General features: G+C 32.8%; 2 protein-coding genes across 6 annotated transcripts; one reads left to right on the plus strand and one right to left on the minus strand.

Annotated features, from left to right (window-relative positions):
* Positions 1-1363: 1363 nt before the first annotated feature.
* LOC144544212 (protein NRT1/ PTR FAMILY 2.11-like) lies at positions 1364-9049 on the plus strand. The gene is made up of 5 exons (XM_078292628.1): positions 1364-1676; positions 2333-2550; positions 6833-7068; positions 7630-7947; positions 8026-9049. Exons 1-5 carry the CDS (start codon positions 1535-1537, stop codon positions 8870-8872), a joined length of 1761 nt encoding a protein of 586 aa, XP_078148754.1. The 5' UTR covers positions 1364-1534; the 3' UTR covers positions 8873-9049.
* A 1999-nt stretch (positions 9050-11048) lies between these two features.
* On the minus strand, positions 11049-17282 carry LOC144544213 (5'-AMP-activated protein kinase-like protein). 5 transcript variants are annotated; one of them, XM_078292633.1, is made up of 8 exons: positions 16670-17282; positions 14998-15134; positions 14134-14349; positions 13807-14046; positions 13220-13361; positions 11847-11989; positions 11525-11593; positions 11049-11404 (listed from the first exon to the last, which is right to left on the minus strand). In XM_078292633.1, the coding sequence occupies exons 1-8, from the start codon at positions 17164-17166 to the stop codon at positions 11388-11390; spliced, it is 1461 nt and encodes a 486-aa protein (XP_078148759.1). In that variant the 5' UTR covers positions 17167-17282; the 3' UTR covers positions 11049-11387. The 5 variants fall into 5 exon arrangements, with proteins under 5 accessions (XP_078148759.1, XP_078148757.1, XP_078148758.1 ...); XM_078292631.1 differs by having other exon boundaries at positions 11842-11989; positions 13220-13365; positions 13811-14007; positions 16670-17280; XM_078292632.1 differs by having other exon boundaries at positions 13220-13365; positions 13811-14046; positions 16670-17280.
* Between the last annotated feature and the right edge of the window lie 3565 nt (positions 17283-20847).

The raw sequence follows: 20847 nt of genomic DNA on the forward strand, positions 1-20847 counted from the left end.
TAAATCCAGTAATTTATAATCTAATGCACAAAAATACTTCTGCATTGCAATGTATGGTAGCCTTACTCTCTCTCTCTCTCTCTCTCTATATATATATATAAATAGCAAACCGCACCACTGTAGTAGTTTGGTAATTTAAAAAAAAAAATCAGTTCAGAGGGCATATTTGCTATTTTTTGGTTCTTGGAGGGCATAATAAAAATTTCAGGATAAAAACATGATAGCCAGTGCGGTTTATAATCAATCAATTTATGGACATGACTGATGATGGGTACATTTAGATAGGTAATTACTAAATATGTTACAAGAAGTGATATTTAATATTACATTCATCAAACTTTAATCACGTTCGATCGAGTTTGCATGTTTTGATTATGATTAAATTGCATAAATTCAAATTTATACATGATTTATAGTTTTATACCACAGGTGTAAATATTTACTGCAGTCGTCTCTTCTTCGTTTTTTTACATTTGGACGAAGGTAAAAAAAAAAAAAAAAGTAAGGGAAACAAATCTTGAGAGCTTTTGTTTAGGTTGCTGTTTACAATTACTAAAGACCATCAATGTATTATATGAAATTACACATTTAAATATTGATTTCATAAATTTGCAATTTGTTGCATATGATTTATTTTATAAAAAAAAAATTCCTTCTATCTCATACATTTAAAAATCATTTCACGCACCTAATTTTGTCTTTGATTTATGTTGATCCTTTTCATGTGCTTCCATATGTTAAATGTGTATTTTAATAAACACTTTAATGAATTTTGTTATAACATATATTTTTGAAGTACAAGTATTTTATAATTTATAGAGTAAGGAACCACAATATATTTATTATGTTTTTTTTAATTTAAATTCATTAAAATTACATAAATGAATTATGTATTATTTTGCTTTTTATATTTGTCAGAAAAGATAAAATTATCTTTTTTCACATGTTATAACTATAAAATGTCAATATAACTGATTTTTTTAATTTAAATAATAAATGGTTCAATTAGTTGACTCAACGATCCAAGCAGTATACTGGTAATCGAACATCAACTGGAATTATAACAAGTCCAGTTCCCTAAAGTAACTTGAACTTTTAGTTTTGATCTGAACCGTCTGATCATAATTCCGACCAATCCAGCTTATAGTGGAACACACCGGGGCCCTTTAATATTAGTGTTAGAGCAGATCGGACGTCCGGATTCTTATAACCAATCCGGTTATGATAACATCGTTAACAGCACAACAAATAAATGGTTATATCCAGCGTATTTGAACTGGAGAAGAGACGGAGGCGGCGCTTTGTGCCTGAAATTACGCTTTTTTCTGGATAAATACAATGAGCATGCTTCATTGCCTCCATTATTAAATCCTTCTCTAATCTCTGACACTAAGAGGAGACCATCATTATATAAGATCAGCGCCAGTACCGATGCAAAAGGAATCAATCCCATTCAAATTCTGAGGTACGGAATCAGCACAGCAAAGGGATCAGGGATCAGAGATATTACTATTATATATAAATAAAGAGAGAGATGGGAGAAGAGGTGAAGGGGAAGGAGGAACAGGAAGAGAAGATGGAGAAACTGGAGAAACTGGAGAAAATGGAGAACGGTGGCGCTCCTCCCTCTCCAGCCATCAAGTACTATGGCTGGAAGGCTATGCCTTACATTATTGGTACTCTCCATTGCTCTTTCTGTTTTTCTCCTTTCTTTCTTTTTTCCTTGTAAACTGTCGTTTTTTCTGAGTTTATTACCCTTTTTTTTCTGGATTTGTTGCTAATTGATTTGGTCTTTTATGCTTTTTGAATCTAGCTGTCTTTGGTCTCTATTCAGTTTTTCAAATAATTGACATAATTTAGTATGTATATCAGATTAATTTGTTGACTTAAATATACATCCAACCATTGAAGCTTTTCTCAATCCAAAAACAGGGGAAGTTACTTAATGTAGTTCATAATTGTTTCAGAATGACAGAATGTTTTGGGACCCTAGTTGCATAAAGTGCACTTCCATGTTAAATTTAATGTTTCACAAATAATTAATAACTTGTAAGATTGATGTTTCATACATGTAGAAAACTAATTCAGAAGTTGTGTCGGTTCCTCATTTAATTCAAAAAAAATAAAATAAATAAAACAGGGTTTCTCTGTTATCTTTCAGAAAAAAAAATAGGGATTGTGTTCATATTTGTTTAATTCGGTATAAATGTACTTAAGAAGGTTACCATAAAAAACACAAAAAATAGTCATAACATAAGATAACAAATTTTGAATTAGAATTTCTCCTTACTAATTATTGCGGTTAATTAAAATTGACTGCCAATATATACAGGCAATGAAACCTTTGAGAAACTCGGGACCCTCGGTACATCGTCGAACTTGCTAGTGTACCTGACAAGTGTGTTTCACATTAAGAGTGTCGACGCAGCGACACTGATCAATGCATTCAGCGGCACAACCAGTTTTGCACCGATCATCGGTGCATTTCTCTCCGATGCCTATCTCGGCCGCTACACCACTCTCGCCTACTCTTCTGTTGCTTCTCTCCTGGTAATTTTACTTTTATCAACTTCAGCACATACAATTTATATTTTTTTTGTAGTTCATTTTGCTTCTTTTTTTTTTAACTATTTGCTTTTGTTGGATGAGGAAAAGAACATGTAAATCACAAAAATTAAATTTTGGAAGAAAAATAATGTATTATTTTAGAGTAAAATGGAAAATTAGCCGTTGTACTTGAGTTTTTAATGTAAATGAGAATTAGTAGGGGTTGAGAAATTAATGAAACGGATATATAGTTCATTAAATGCTTAGTTGGTCATGTGAGAAAGTAGAAGCCAAGTTGGCGCCAGAACAGAAGAGGTGACCTCTTTCTTTTTTTTATCCTTTTCTCATGATTTTCAAAGAGACTCTTACTTTTTAGTTGAACTGACTATAATTATTTTTGGAATAAGTTTTGGCTCATGTTTCTATTAATATGTGCTCAGGCACAGGTATAATTATATCTTGGCTGATAACTTCAGGTGCAAAATATTAACAGAGCTTGTTTGACTTCATGCAGTGCAAAATTAACAGAGACCAAATAAAAAATATATATAACTAGTGTGTTGTATGAAGACAAACTAGCTCTATCAATATTTTACTAATAAATGCATATAAAATTATTTTATGCATTAAGATCTAGTTTAATTAATGTGCATCAGCACAGATTAGCAATTTATTAGCATGTTAGTCAAACTATATTATTATATGGCTATGTAAGAGGGGGATAATTAGATATTTAAAAAAAAATGAAATAGAGAGAAAAAATATATATATGATTAGATCACGGTGTCCCACTCTTGCTTCCATGTTTTTAGTTTGAGATTTAAGCAACTGTTTCTCAAATGGGCCACATTGTTATGTACCATTACCAAACTACAAGACCAATAAGTAGGTGTTGGAGTATTGCCTACGGCTACGGTCTTTATTGAAAAAAAAAATTCACAAAAAAAACTAGTTAGATATTGTGGACACCATACCGTAGAGGCGTAGACCAGTTGTACCCAAATTATTTCTACCATCTTATCTAGTATCTAGTGCGCACCATGTGGCATAGTTTTTTAGACTCCAAATTTGACTCAAAAGTCGGTTCTTCTGTGGCCCTTCTTGATGCTTCTATATATATGTTATCATTGGCTAACATTTTAATCATATATATATGAACATTTATATTTAATACTGCACGAAAGTATTCTTAAATAAAAGGCATGGAAGATCGGAACTACGTTCTTATCCTATCTGTCTGGTTACCAATTAGTATTATAATAATAATCTAAGCAGTTGGCGCCATCAAATAATGGGGAGCACTAGGTTTAAGATACGGGCCCACAATATTTTTAATTTTATTATTGAGGATTGTGATATTTGATAATTTGGATAATAAATTAAAGAAAAAATAGATTTTAAAAAAATATATATTAGTGTATAATTGGACATATAGATACCCAACAAAATTGGACACGTAAATAAATTTTTAAGTAATTTAATGTACGGTAAAACATATGCTAAATTTCATTATATTTTATAAACCTGATAGATGAATAATATAGACCATGCTTATAATGTTGAATTTTAAATATAAACTTTATTTTTTAAGATTGTCAAAATTAAAAATAGATAAGTGACCACATTTTTTTTTTGTTATGTTAACAACTTTTGCAAGTAACAAACCTTTGACTTAAAAAACTGTAAAGAAATAAGTACTTAAAATATAAAAAAAGGTATAACTTGAAAATGCTCACCTCAGTTATTTAAAGATAATATAGAGTTGTTGTGCGATATTTATAATCCGAAAATTCAATATAAATCACATATGATCTTGTTTGATTTATTATCGGACCCAATTAAATATGGATCTCAATGATGAATTCGCTAGCTTGTTGGATTCAGGTAATCCAATAATTAGCTAGCTTGTAGGTTCAATTAATCATAATTGCATTACAAATTAAAAGTTGAATCTGATATTTTTTTTTTAATAATAAAATTCTACAGAGACATCCATCTTATAATTTCAAATGATTAAAGCACGATCCAAATTCAAATAATAAATATGGATTTACACTTGATCTGGATCCGCATTTCAGTCCCTTGACCTTTTATTGGATTGGGTTCGCATTTTTCCAGGATCCATTTGGAATCGATATCAGATTCGTTAACCCGTCCCATGATTATAACAAGTTAACAACCTAACTAAAGTAATATAATAATTCTAGAATCCTTGTGTGTGACATATGCATCCCGACATGAAATTTTTGATGTGAGAGGCACTTCTATTTTTGAAATGGACATGCACCAAATTTTTTTTTTTATCAAAAAGTCAAATATTTTAGACGGGAAATTTGGACTAAATTTCAAATAAAGACAATGGTCTCCCCTTATCAGACGCAATGCATCAACACCACCAAAAATTTAGATAGATCAATTATTGTCTTTATCAAATAATAATGAATTAGTTGAGTGTTGAAAATTCAACTATTCCACATTAAACATTATAGTATTATGCATACTATGCAAGCTACAGCTATAATAATTTTAACAAATTATTTATTAGGTGGCACTTTCAAATTTCAATATATATTTATAGGGGTTCAACTTATTGATGTCTTGTCTAATCTTTAAAAAAGTACAAAAAAGAAGAATATTGCATAATTTGCACATGGAGTGTGGATGAAGGATTGAATTAGATGCTTTGTTTGTTTTGGATGATGTGCCTATATATTTCACTAAAAAAGTAAAGTAGTAGGCAATGATGATTAAAAATTCATCTACTTTGCTAAATTTCTAGAAGCAAGCATAGTTTACTACCTTGACTTGGGACCATATAGAAATGTGTTTAGTATAGTAGAAACCATATAAAAGGAACCAAAAAGGCAAAGTGATCATATCATTTTATTTGATGTTAGCTAGATACCATTAGGTACTAATAGAGGTTTTCATCATTGCTTTCCAATATCTCTGCTTCATAATGCGATAATATTAATAGTAATAATTTATATGTAGATGTGGATTTGTCAAATGGTAGATCATTAGATAATATTAACTATTAATGGTATAATTTATCTGTAGATGTGAATTTGTGAAATAGTAGATCATTAGATAATATCAATAGTAATAATACTATTTGAACCAATAATAGTAATTATTAAGAATAAGTTTATAACCAACTTATTATACCAAGCATATCAATCACATTCTCATATATGGAAACTGTTTCTGATAGCAAAAGGTTTCTAGCTAGTTAACCTAGGAGAGAAGGTTGGTAATCTTTTTCTTTTGATAAAGAGAGGTTTAGTTGGTAAACCATCGTTTGAATGTGGTCCACTATCCTTTATTTCAGATTTGGACAATTTTTGTGTATTTTTGTTGAAAAAACAGAATAGAGACAACTTTGAACTGTTTTATGGAAGAAGAAACTTCCGTCTTTTCTATCCAAGAATCAATCCATTCATTATTTAACAAACTATATATTATTAACTTCTTATAAAATAATTCTCCTAGTTTTTTTAGGAGAAGTTTCAAGATATCTTTCCGAATTTCTTATTTTTAGAAATACATTAAATATGTTATCAGGGAGGAGAACGGTTTTTTTTTTCGAACCCATAGAATATTGAATGTATTTCTAAAAATAAAAATTAGTGCATATCTTTGGTGTTTTTTTCTAAAATTTATGTCACTTAACCTAAAGAAAAGAGCTGTCAGAGTAGTTCATAATTTTGGACAAAGGGGGCACGGGTATTTATTCAATAGCGACTTCAATTGTAGCTTACTAGAAAAAGTGTCTCTTTTTTCTCATTAAAAAGGTTTGTTATCCATTTGTGTTATGGAATTGACTGACAGATGAAATGTCACGACAAATTAAGCTATAGCCTATATGAGCTATATGCTTAGTTGTAAAGTAGCTTTCAACCAATTATTTTTTAGTTGCTTAGGCACCATTATTTCTTAATCTTAGCTTTTGTTAAACAGACATTAACCATATGAGGTGGTCTACTTAATTTATTTATCTTTGCTTGCGTTGTCTATGGAAAAGAAAATATATATAAAATATGAAAAACTGAACTTCCCAAATTGATAGATGATTAAATATATGAGATATATATTTCACAATTGTTCTTCTTCTTTCCTATATTTTTGAACAAAAAAAATATGTTCATAGGATAAAAAAAAAGGTTGTATGTAAAATCAGAAGTACTGTTAATAGAAAAAAAAATGGTGTACTAACTAATCAACAGTCAAATATACTTTTCACATTTAACACGTGTCATGTGTAATTTTCCCCTCCAATCTACAGGGAATGTTCATCCTAACTCTGACAGCAGGTGTCTCAGGGCTACACCCTCGCGACTGCAAGGTCGGCGACACATGCAAAACGGCCTCGCCAGGTCAGATGGCGGTACTGTTTGCCTCCTTTGCATTTCTTGTTGTAGGAGCCGGTGGCATCCGACCCTGCAGCATGCCGTTCGGTGCAGACCAGTTCAACCCAAATACCGAGGACGGGAAGCGAGGCATCAACAGTTTCTTCAACTGGTACTAAGACATTATTACTATGCATGGCATCTAAGTTATAATAACTGGGGAAGGTTAATTTTTTTTAAATTCTTGGTTCCAAGTTGAGAAAACTCTGGTTGCTAGTATTTATCAGAATTGTTAATTTGTTATTATTGGTTTTTAGTGTTCTTTTGCCAAAATTAAGTGTTCAGTCCTTTGTTGGGCTACCGGTATAAAATCAAATAAACTCAAAATGCAAACCTGCCCTGATATAACAAAGAAAATGGTTCCAATACATCAAGTTTTTGTTGAATTATTATTTTATCTGATGGTTATGTAACTTATGTTATGTTTTTGAAGTTTTACTAAAATCAAATGACAAGAATACAGAAGTAATTTTATTGTTATATCCCATATCTTATAATAACTATTTTCCTACTAAAACTGGAAAATAGTCCGTCAAGCAAAGCAAGCATTTCCTATTACTCTTGATTGATGGATGGTTTAAATTAAGTATTTAATTTTCTCTCATAAAATAAAAAAAATACATAATTGAATAATATGCATTTGTCGGCTCCTAACAGTTCTACTGCATTTCAGGTATTACTTTACCTTTACTGGTGCCATGATGATCTCTGCAACAGTGATAATCTATATTCAGAGTACTGTCAGTTGGTCGATAGGCCTTGCGATCCCAACAATCCTGATGTTTCTTGCGTGTGTTTTCTACTTTATGGGGACTAAAATTTATGTGAAGGTGCTGCCAGAGGGGAGCCCGTTCACGAGCATTGTGCAGGTGTTTTCCGCTGCAATTAAGAAGAGGAGTCTCAAGCAAGTAAAAGACCCGAATCAGGGCCTCTTCGACCCGCCCCATGTCAGCTCTCTTGTAACCAAGCTGCATCATACTGACCAATTCAGGTAACTTAATTGCATACAAAAGAAATCTACTCTGTGTAAAGTTTTATGACTGAAACTGGAATGTTGCTTTGAAATTAGGTTTCTCGACAAGGCTGCAGTTGTAATCTCATCTGACGAAATAAAGTCAAACGGATCCGCTGTTGACCAGTGGAAACTGTGCAGCTTACAACAGGTCGAAGAGGTGAAATGCCTTTTAAGGATCATCCCAATATGGACAACTGGCATCATATATTACTTGGCTGTAGTACAGCAGTCGACCTATGTGATACTTGCTGCCTTGCAGTCTGACAGGCATCTCGGGCCCCACTTTCAGATCCCAGCTGCATCCTTTACAGTATTCTCGATGCTCGCACAGACACTCTGGATTCCTTTTTACGACCGTCTCCTTGTTCCTAGGCTTAGAAAATTAACTGGGAAGGAAGAGCCGATAAGCCTTCTACAGAGAATGGGGATCGGCATTTTCCTCTCCACAGTTGCAATGGTTGTGTCTGCTGTGGTAGAGGTGAAAAGACGAGACATTGCAAACAATGGTTCAACAATTGGAACAATGCTAGGCGGCGGTGCGATCTCTTCCATGTCAAGCCTTTGGATGGTACCTCAGCTCATGATTTTGGGTGTGTCAGAAGCATTTAACTTGATTAGCCAAATCGAGTTTTACTACAAGGAGTTCCCTGAACACATGAGAAGTGTTGCTGGTGCACTCGCATTTTTGAACCTTGCATTTGGCAACTACTTGAGCGGTTTTTTGGTTACCATTATACATAATACAACTGGTGCAGAGGGGAGAAAGAATTGGTTGTCTCAGGATCTCAACAAGGGAAGGCTAGATTTGTTCTATTGGGTTATTGCTGGGATTGGGGTCTTTAACATGATTTATTTCATTGCTTGTGCGAAATGGTATAGGTTCAAAGGAACTCGCCAGTAACAGGTTTGAGTCTGAACTGGAATTAGTAGTAAACAAGATTGTAAAAGCGTGCGTGGCCTGTAAGCCTTTAGGTATGTTTTGGATGTGTAGTGTGCTGTGTATTATTTCTGTGCTTATGCATATTGAGTTCAAAGTATGATAACATAATAATATTTTATATTTATTTACTTATTTAAATCTTCTGAATTGACTCCTTTCTGGTGCATCCCAGAACCTTTCTAGTTATGTTTCGTGTGAGATCATTAAAATAGAACATAGCATGCATGCCCGTTATATATATTTCCATGGCATCTTTCTTTATTCATCTTCTATCACTCTATCACGGTGTCAAATGAAATTGAAAAGTAAAGCTTCTTGAGAAATGATTTTTTTCTATCTTCTCTCTCTGTTTCTTTTTAAATAATTCAGACTTTCTCTCTGTTTCTTTTTAAATAATTCAGACACAAACATAATTTGAGCACATTTTTTTTCTATCTTCTTTCCCGACATTTTTATTTTTAACCAATTAAAAATTATTTTAATAATAATAACCAAGGTTTACGAATAATTTTAAAAATACCCAAACCGTGGAATTTTAATTCTAGCCCGTGGAAAAATTCCACGGTTCCAACTTCTTCTTTTTTTTACAAAACAGAAATTTGTATTTATTTTTTATTTTTTGTATTGAAATATTAGAAATGTTGAATATATTTCTTTGAAAATAGATGAAATACAATACAATTTGATTTATTAGAAAGACTGTAACAAATAACCCGATCAATATTTTTCAGGCCGGATTTTTCGCGGCTGTAAAAAAAATTAATATATTTCATTATGTGTCATTGTAAAAAAATAAAAAAATTTGGATTCTGAGTTATTGATCCCGGTTCAAAAGTCACTTCTAGGTAATACATAAAATATTGTCATCCTTCTAGTACATTTAATTTATCAAAAATTATATCTATTTTTTTTTTTACAAAACAAAAAATTTTATTTATTTTTATTTTTTGTATTGAAATATTAGAAATGTTGAATATATTTCTTTGAAAATAGATGAAATACAATACAATTTGATTTATTAGAAAGACTGTAACAAATAACCCGATCAATATTTTTCAGGCCGGATTTTTCGCGGCTGTAAAAAAAATTAATATATTTCATTATGTGTCATTGTAAAAAAATAAAAATGTTTGGATTCTGAGTTATTTGTCCCGGTTCAAAAGTCACTTCTAGGTAATACATAAAATATTGTCATCCTTCTAGTACATTTAATTTATAAAAAGTTGTATCTATTTTTTAAAAAAATAAAAACATTAAGTTATTTAATGATTGTTATTCAAAAAGAATTCTCAAAATAGATACAACTTTTTATAAATTAAATGTACTAGAAGGATGACAATATTTTCTGTATTACCTAGAAGTGACTTTTGAACCGAGATCAATAACTCAAAATCCAAGCATTTTTTTTTACAATAAGACATAATGAAATATATTAATTTTTCTTACAGCGCGAAAAATCCGACCTGAAATATGTTGATCCGGGTTATTTGTTATAGTCTTTCTAATAAATCAAATTATATTATATTTCATCTATTTTCAAAGAAATATATCCAACATTTCTAATATTTCAATACAAAAATAAAAAATAAATACAAATTTATGTTTTGTAAAAAAAAAAAAAAATTGGAACCGTGGAATTTTTCCACGGGCTGGAATTAAAATTCCACGATTTGGGTGTTTTTAAAATTATTCTTAAACCTTGATTATTATTATTAAAAGATTTTTTTAATTGAGTAAAAATAAAAATGTCGGTCTTCTTTCTCTCTGTTTCTTTTTCTTTTTAAATAATTCAGACACAAACATAATTTGAACACTTTTTTTTTCTATCTTCTTTCTCTATGTTTCTTTTTAAATAATTCAGACGCAAACATCATTTGAGCACGAAGACTCTCCTGTATACCTCTCTCTCACTTTAATTACAATAACTCTTGATTCTGCTTTTTTCTGATTTTTCTTGACTACTTTATAAAGGAGTTTCAATTATAATAGTACAAGTACGGACACAAATACAAATACTGTATGTATTAATGAAATATCGCCTACGGTTTTTAATCATAAAAAAAAAATGCAACGCAAGGGACAAGAAAAGGAATGAAAACGCACCAGCCACCACGATATACCAAATTATGCACACATATTACTACCAAAAATGTTTCGGATAATTACTATATACAATAATATTGCAACAAAACTTTATATTTTCTACAAATCAGTAAACCACACAGCAATCATCAGCATCTATTGTGGCACAAAAATAATTAGAAGAGGGAACAAAAAAGAAAGAATCACTCCATCTAATGCCCATTTCACAAGGATAACTTGGTAAATTTTGCTTTTATAAAACTGTACCCCGCATCATGGTTAACAGGCTGCAAGAAAAGAAGGCAAAATCAGCAGTCAAACGACTGTGAGTATGTTATTTTCATGACCACTGTGATTCACAACAGGTCGCAATGGGTCAACTGTCCAAACACCATCAACAATGAATTTGATCTGTAGCACAAAAAAAAGATCAAAAGGTTTTTGTCAGTGTCCTATTCTCACTCTGCATATGTGTGTGCACGCACACATGCACGAACTTTGTTAATTAAAAGGAGGGACTGGTATGCATACCTCGTATTTGCCAGGATATAGCATCAGGTTTAAAGAAAAAATGCCTTCTCTCGACTGTTCCATCCTCCTCTGTATATCATAACAAAAGCATAAGATAAAAAATTAAACAAGAACCAACATAAACTATCATGTACAACAAATAAACTAAACAAACCTGTTTGGATTTTTTTTTTTATTAGCATAATCCAGTGTTATATGATTACAGAACTTAACCATATGCAAAATAACTTAACAACACTATTCTGATATTTCAAGTTGGATTTAAAGCATCTTCAAGTGCTTGTCAATAAATATATTGCACCAATAGAAGGAAATACCTTACTGGTCCATCCATCGAATGAGCCAGCTAAAAGGACCTCAGAAGCAGGGCTAGGCCACACAATACTTATATTTCGTAGACTGCTCAAAGCCCTTCGAGCCTCATCAAGCCTCTTTTGGTTCTCTTCCAATAATTTCTGTGCTTCTCTGTTCAGATTGCATTTAATCAAAGACTGAAATATGAGACTTCATATATGTACAACTGGTATTGCTCGACTCTTGATTTATGAATGAATTAAGGCTTATATAGGCCTCTAAGCTCCAACTAAAGGCAAAACACCCTACATAGGATGGTTCAATTCTATGCCGTTACCAGTAAAGCTGTATTATTGTTTTGTCACTAACATTGGCTGCTGCCTAATCTGATAAGGAAAAAAATTTAATTAATAAACAAACAAATGTTCAAATAAAATGCATCAGCTTATTCTGTATTTACAAAATAGAACCAAGTTTGGAAAGTAGCTATTTAATGGAATATCCCTAGTGACTATGAGAGCATTCTTAGACAAATTCGCAGTCTGAATAAATTCTGTACAGCAGTCACAAACATTCTCTATATCTGAATTTTTTACCTTCTTAAACAACAGCCAGGGCTAGAACTTCACAGTACTTAAACAACTAAGGTAGTAACGAATAAGCAAGGAAATAAGCTACCAAGAAACTAAGAAAGATTATTCAAAAAAGAGGGGTAGTCAGTGCATATAATTCTTATGAGGGTGGTTCCAATGCCTCATCTTTTTCATACCTCATCATACCTCATATTTTATATCTTTGTTTTCAAAGTCCAAATTGTCGATCCGAACCGTTCAACATAATATTTATACTAAAATATGCATGGAGATGAAATTTTATATTTTTTCGAAATTTTTTACTAATTTTTAAGATAGGTACAAAATCATTGTTTTTTAACCATTAAAAAAACTGTGATTTTCTACCCATTTTAAAAAACAGTAAAAAAATTCCAAAAATTATAAAATTTCATCCCTAACCACATGTTAGTATATATATCATGTTGAACAGTTCGGATCGACAATTTGGACTTTAAAAACAAATAAATAAAATATGAGGTATGATGAGGTATGAAAGGCATGAGGCATTGGAACCCTCCACAATTCTTATTGGTTCAATATGAAGTCCAAAAAGATAAATTTCCATCATGTATAGTGAAATGGAGAATAATCTGATTACTGTTAAATTTTTATAACCAGTTGGTGCACAAGTTATTTTGATCGTTCTTTTTGGGCAAATATCATAAATCACATGATTTTTGTTTTCCCCGTAATGGAGACAACTGACGTGTTGTCGAGAAAACTGCAGCACAGTGTCTATTCAGAACTAGTAAATTTTGACATTGGAGTTGGGCAAAAAAATCTATACATCATCTGAAGTGCCATCTTCCCTTCAAACACTGAGAGCCTGGCACGAAGAGACCGTACTTCATCTTTAGTTTTTAATATTTCAGTCTCTCGAAATTCCCAATCATCAGAGAGATTGTTCAGCTCAGCAGCAGAGGTCTCGTCTAACTGTATCAACCAAAAATTAATTTTTAATATTTTAAAATCCAACCCAATATGTGGAGTCTTTTTACAGATAATATCCAACATTTTAAACCAGGATCAAGTCGGTCAAAAGCTTCTCAAGTATCCTGATCCTTTTGTCATAAGTTTGCTGATAACAAGTTCATGAAAATTTGAGATCCAACATGTATATTTGTTTGTTTAATCTGCACTTAGCTTCCTAGAGTTAGAGAGGCAATGTTGTTAATATTCAATTAAATTCTGCATGTACCACCAAATAAGTTGCCACGGTTGTCAGTTGCAATTATCTCAAGGATGTTGTGCCTTAGATTTAAGTATAAAAAAATTTTGGTTGATTTGCAAACACAATATTGTGTTGAATTTTATTTGCAAAAAATTCCATGAATAATAGTAATATAAAAAAATCGCTACAAACATGAAGAACACTCACTTTGTGCGACAGCACTTTCTTTACTCTCGACCTTACAGAGTCGAGTGCAGAATTGAGACTTGACTCCAAGTGGTGGATGCGCTGACGTATATCTCCCATCTCAAGAGATGTTTCTTTTCTGCTTCCGCTATTGCCATTGTGAACCGCACTAGTATGAAGCCTTCCATTATCAAAACCATCCTTCAGTGTTTCGGAATCTAGTGTTGTTCTCTCTTCAGTTAGAACAATTTTACCAGCTGCATGCACATTACATCTCTTGTATTATTTATAATAATTAGAATTGACTAAAGTACATAAAACTCTAATGTTATACTAGAACAAACCTTCACTGCCGTAACTAGAAGAGTTGTCATTGCTGACACTCAATCCGGTCCATCTGTCAGAGGTTGAAGAATTGACCGAACCATTTGAAATTGAACTTCTCCCATTTTTTGATGCCATAATGCGATAGTCATGCAAAGTTTTATCTATAGGTGACAAGGCGTTGGGTTTATTGCTCATCTTGTTTATTTCTAGGGGATGCTTATGGCTGAAGGAAGCTGCGGAATAAGAAACAAAAGATTAATAATTTAGTATCAGACTGACTTTAACACGTACTAGTAAAATTTCCATTCTAATTTAATTATCTAAATTTGATTTGAGTTTACCTACAACTCTAGGTTAAATCTGTGAATAACAAAGGTTCTCCCATATTTGGTAAAAATTTATTTGATCAACCAAAGAAAGATAGAAAGGGGCAATGAGGTACGGCAGAATTGATGGATGCCATGCAAAACATATGGAATATGTGTATTGAGAAAAACAAGAAGTTGTAAATTGTGTCAATTAAATGCCAATCAACATGGTTGCTGTAAGTTGAGTAAGTAGGATGGAAAGAAATGTCAAATTCATTGAAAGAGAGAAAAAGAACTGTTAGTCTGTGGTTAGTAACCTCAAAAAAAAAAAAAATTAGAATCTGCTAGCAAGTTTCTAGGAAGGTACTCTAAAGTTGAATTTGACAGACCGTGATATAAATTCAAGTCAAATCTTACTAAACCAAATCCATTTTCATTTCCTTTGGAACTTCCATGCATGCTATTATATTCAATGGACTCATGGTACTAAACTCACGGTCTAATCGGTCCTGTTACAACCACCCAATATTGAATTCAGTTGCGCAATTAATAGCTGTTAACCTAGAAGCTTACCTCCTCCGGGATCAAGCTCGTGCTTATTGTATGAGGGTTGGCCGTATCCTTTTCTATCTTTTATCAGGCTCCTTTGCTTCTCTATTCTTTTCAATATGCCCTCCACCCCGGTATTATCTGTGCTTTCTTCCCCGTCCCTTTAACAATTGGATAAAAGGTTATTAAAGCCTATCACATATGTGATTATATTAGGCACTTTTAGCATGTTGAGTATTAGAGCAGTCCCTTTATGGTCATAGATTTACACTGCATTGCTGATCTGGCAGCTGCAGCTGTCTGAACTGCCACTTCTGATGATGTTGGTAAGTATGGTGCCATGATGTCTAACCAACATAAGGTCCATGATTGGTAACCAATAAACCATGACAAGGTCAGGATACATTCATAAAAGTAATTATTTTTGTTCTCATACGCAAGTTACTAAAATAAAGTTACCTACAAAAACCCATATGCAAATGTGATTTATACAAGTATGGGGGCTCTATGTAACTATCAACAAATGGGCTCATGGAGACAATAAGTAACTCTTTCCGTTAAAACTTTGCAAAACTAGTCCTTCCGATTACAACTTTTGCGACAATTTCCTCACCTTCCCTAAATAAATTACAAGTTTATAACCAAACTAGTCCCTTTCAATTACAACTATTGCGACAATTCCCTCGCTTTCCCTAATAAATTATAACCAAACTAGTCCTTCCAATTACAACTTTTGCGACATATCCCTCACATTACCAATTGTCAGAACAAGAAAATGAAATATTCAATTCTGGTAACCTTTTTCTTTAATGCTGATAAATCCATAACAATGTCAGGCTACATCCATAAAAGTAGCTATTTTTGTTCTCATATGTAAGTTACTAAAATTACGTTACCTACAGAAAACCCAAACGCAAATGTGATTTATACTATATAGGGGCTCTATAACTACAAACACATGGGTTCATGGAGACGATAAGTGGCTCTTTTTTTGGATAATTCATCAGGAAAACTTCACAAAACAGCCCTCCCTAAATAAATTTTACCAAACTAGTCCTTCCAATAAAAACTTCTGCGACAATTCCCTCACTTTCCCTATTGTAAAAACACAAAATACAAGCGCTCAATTCTGGCCTAATTTCCAGTATCTAATCCTGGTACCCCCGCAAGCTTTTTCTTTAATGCTTGCTAAACATGACAATGTCAGGCTACATCCATAAAAGTAGCTATTTTTGTTCTCATACACAAGTACTAAAATTAGGTTACCTACAAAACATGTACGGAAATGTGATTTATACTATATAGGGACTCTACGTAACTACTAACAAATGGGCTCATAGAGACGACAAGTAGCTTTTTTTTTGGATAATGCATCAGAAAAACTTCACAAAACAGCCCTCCCTAAATAAATTTTAACCAAACTAGTCCTTCCGATTACAAGGTTTGCGACAATTCCCTCACTTTCTCTATTGTCAGAACAAGAAAAAGAAAAGCTCAATTTAATTTTCAGTATCTAATCCAGGTACCCACAAGATTTTTCTTGAATGCCTTTATCATAACTGTAAGGTTATCCATCACTACTAACGGTTAAAACAAGTTCTGCAACCAAATAAGTTGTTCAAGCTGAGCTCAGCAAACCAGTTAATGATTCCAGAAAAGGTAAAAGGCGCAATTCAAAACAAATATTCAGTCTTACATGGATCTCCCAGAGACAGAAACCTCAGGATAATCTGGATGGCCTCCAGAACGACAATCTCTAATCTTGTTCTCATGTCCTAAGGGAGCATTTTCTTCGACAACGGCACTGTTAGAATCACAACTATACTTCCCTTTCCCTCGTTCCTTCTCCAAATCCCAACCAAAGGCGAGCCAGCCGCCTTGCGCAACCACGGCCTCGGCCAAATCCCTCTTTCCCGACTCAATCAGCTCCTCTTTCGTGGGAAAAACATCTGGTTTCTTCGATCTTCGCATGAACTCGAATATCTCCTCCTCTAGTTTCTGATAGGCCCTGCCTGATGAAAAGGCGTCGTCTTCACCATCCCTCCGTCTCGCCTTGCTCAATTGCAGAGAGGGAAACGCAAGTGACGAGCGAGAGAAGGAGACGGAGGCGGAGGTGGCGGTGGGGATGGAAGAGGGTTTAGCAGAGCGCGAGAAGAGGAAAAAGAAAGCAGGCGGTGCGGTGGAGAGTACCATTACCCCGCATTGTTTTTCGTCATCTCACGAGGAAGAGAAGGTAGAAACATAGAAAAACAACTGAAAAAAGTTAGCAAAAAATCAGTGTTATTTTTCTTTTTCTTTTTCTTTCTTTTTGTTTTTGTTTTTGTTGGAGTCGTGTAGTTGTGAGGAGTGCGTATCCTCTGAGATATCTCATATTTTGCGTGACCAACGTGTCCGGTTCCTATTCGGAGATAGGACGGGGACCAGTATTATTTCAGATTTGAGATTCGTGTAGAACGTATTTGAAAGGTTGTGATATTCCAAAAGGTCACGCAAAATATGAGATATCTCAGAGGATGCGAATGACTCGTGAGACGGGAGTTTAAAGTTGGAAGGCCTGAAAGGGATTCTAAGGATAAGTGCTTGGGACGTCGGTCATTATCCCCTAAACTAAATAAAAATTTAAGTTTATATTCAGACCGTTCGATCAGAATCCGAACCAATCCGGCCCGAGATTCAATACACAGGGATACTTTAATATCCGTGCCAATGCAGATCGGACGGTTTGGATCTAAACTAAAAATTTAATTTACTTCAGGGGATCCGAATCGTTGGACGAAGAGATTCTGACGTAAGGCTTCAGGGAATTTATTCTTCTATTTTAAATCCGGCCCGTTCGTTATACACTAGCACGAATCATAAAGAAATCCCGCTCATTACTGATTTGGGTCGGATTTGTCCGAATTCTGATCTGACGGTACAAATTGAAAGTAAAAGGTACATTAGCTCAGTGGATCCGGAACCTTACGCGACTGGAGGCAGGTGGCACCGCGGCAGGATGGTTGAAGACTTGACGCCTTGAAAGACTGAAGTCTGAAGGTTGCAACTTGAAAACCGAAAGTACTCAATCACGAATTAGATCCTTTGTGAAGGATAAATATAAAGTCATGGTGTGGCGAGTGACTGGTATTTTCTTTACAAGACCCACTTTATATTTGCCTATTTCTTTCATCACACGGTCTTGGGAATTAACATTTTTCTCACCTAACATGTTAGAATAAGAGAGATTATATTTAACCAATTGTTCTGCATTCTCATTTTACTTACAAATATTTATATCTATATATAAAATGTAAAGTGTTTTAATATATTCTTTAATGGTCATAATTTATAAGGAGATATAATTTACACGCTCTGCTGCTCGAGGCTAAAAATATAATTTTGTAAGTTTTAAGTCCTAATTATATATAAAATGCAAATAATATATCATCAAATATAAACGCTTTTTGAAGAAAACTATGAACGCATTTAATATACATATATAATAAGATTACAAATAAATAGTGCATGTATTACTCTTTATAGATTAATTATGAACCGAACTAATATTGAACCTCTTTCTAATAATAATTATTTTTGTCTAAAATAGTCATGATAAACACCACGTGAATTTAGAATTACCAAATTACTATAATTAAATGATCTATTTTTAATGAGGAGGGTTCAAATGCACCCAAATTTTTGTGCACCCAAATGCACCTTATCTTTCAAATTCTTTTTCTCCGTTTTCAAAGTCTGAATAGTCAATCCGAACCGTTAGATGTTATCTATATATTAAGATGTGCTTGGAGACCAAATTTTATATTTTTTGGAATTTTTTTACTATTTATTAAGCCACTTTGAAAATCGCTGATTTTACATTTTCTGGACCATTGGATCAGCGATTTTTCAAAGTGACTTAATAAATAGTAAAAAAATTCAAAAAAAATGTAAAATTTGGTCTCCAAGTACATCTTAATATATATATCGCATATAACGGTTCGGATTGACTATTCGGACTTTGAAAATGGAGAAAAAGAATAGGGTGCATTTGGGTGCACAAAATTTTGGGTGCATTTGAACCCTCCTCATTTTTAATTTAGGTCGTCATGTAAATTAATATCCATGGGGTAAATGCCTCATGACTTACTTTTCTTAAGCAATTAACAAATGTTGTCAGATTTTATTATTTATTATTGAAACTATATTTAATGCATACAGTGAATTTTATACATACCACCTTTCACATGAATAATAAAACTTTAATCAACTATATTACAAATAATTTTTAACCTCTCAAAACCAGAAACCTCATAATGATTTACGATGAATAAGAAAAGGCAATAATGATGATGATGATGAATAAGAAAAAGGGAAAGTAAAAGAACAATTATATTACTCCCCCCATTCCATCCCCCCACCATCCCTCCATTCCAAATTATTTTTATCTCATTTCAATCTCGTTCACATATTTCACGATATATGAGAAATTTTGCGAATCTAAAATCGCGAGCATTTTCTACGTAATTTTCTCTTTCAAATGAGATCCATGATGACATACTTTTGGACAAGTTATTACAGAAGTATTTATCCCTCATCGTGCAAGTATTTATACCTACACAGACATATGAAAGTATTAATATCATGTATTATAAGTATTTATACTGATATATGAAAGTATTAATATCATGTATTATAAGTATTTATACTGACATATGAAAGTATCAATATCAAGTATTATAAGTATTATATGCAAAAAAATATTTTCAAGTATAGGTATAAATACTTGCACGATGAGGGATAAATACTTCTGTAACGACTTGCCCGAAAGTATATCATCATGGATCTCATTTGAAAGAGAAAATTACGTAAAAAACATTCGTGGTTTTAGATTCGCAAAATTTTTTATAGATCGTGAGAAATATGGACGAGATTGAAATGAGATAAAAAAAAACTCACCTCTAAAAATGTGCATGATCCCCCATGTGATTTGAGATTCCTCCACCCTCCATGAAAAAAATGTGCATGGTCCCCTAAATACTTTCGTGCTTAGGGATAAATACTTTCGTTCTTCGAGATAAATACTTCTGTACGTAAGTATTAATACATTATGAAAAAAAATGACAGCTGGAGTTTTTTGGAATTTTGTGCGGGGTTAATTGCGGGATTGGTTTTGCGGGGTTAATTATCACTGTCCAAAGTAAAATTGCTAAATGACATTTTAATTTTCTAGAATCATCTGTTTGACTGTTCCGAATCTATTGGCTACTTGGAAGAAAAAAAAGAAAGAAATCTTCGTTGCCATTGATTAAAGCGTTTACAGTTACAACCTTACAATGAGAAGCCGTCAAGCTGGATATTGTCTCTGCCACGTGGCTTGCTTCAACCCGGAAGAAATTGACGATGAATGAAATAGACTCGAGACCGTGGGTGCGGGCAGAGTTTTTTATATTTTAAAGAAAAAAAGATAAATATTTTTTAATGAATCAGAAAGATGATGAAATACTTGCAAAAGAAAAAATCGCATATTTGATGATTTTTTTTTCTTTTTTGAGAATTCGCTAAGATACAATATCAAGGAACATGCTAGCATGCTACGCGTAGTATAGAGGGCCTTCATGTAACGGCTCAATATTTGATTTTTTTAAATTCTAACGGTTGATCCGAACTGTTCATCTTGTTCTCCATATTAATATATGTTTGGAGATCAAATTTTACATGTTTTGGAATTTTTTTAGATTTATTCAAAATCGCTGTTTTTTTATGGTCCAGTTTTGCTGAAAACAGCGATTTTCAATAAATCTAAAAAAATAGTAAAAAAATTCTAAAAAATGTAAAATTTAGTCTCCAAACACATATTAATATGGAGAACAAGATGAATAGTTCAGATCGACTGTT

The sequence above is a fragment of the Carex rostrata genome, chromosome 26 (genome assembly GCF_964058835.1).
Source record: "Carex rostrata chromosome 26, lpCarRost1.2, whole genome shotgun sequence".
Lineage (NCBI taxonomy): Eukaryota > Viridiplantae > Streptophyta > Magnoliopsida > Poales > Cyperaceae > Carex > Carex rostrata.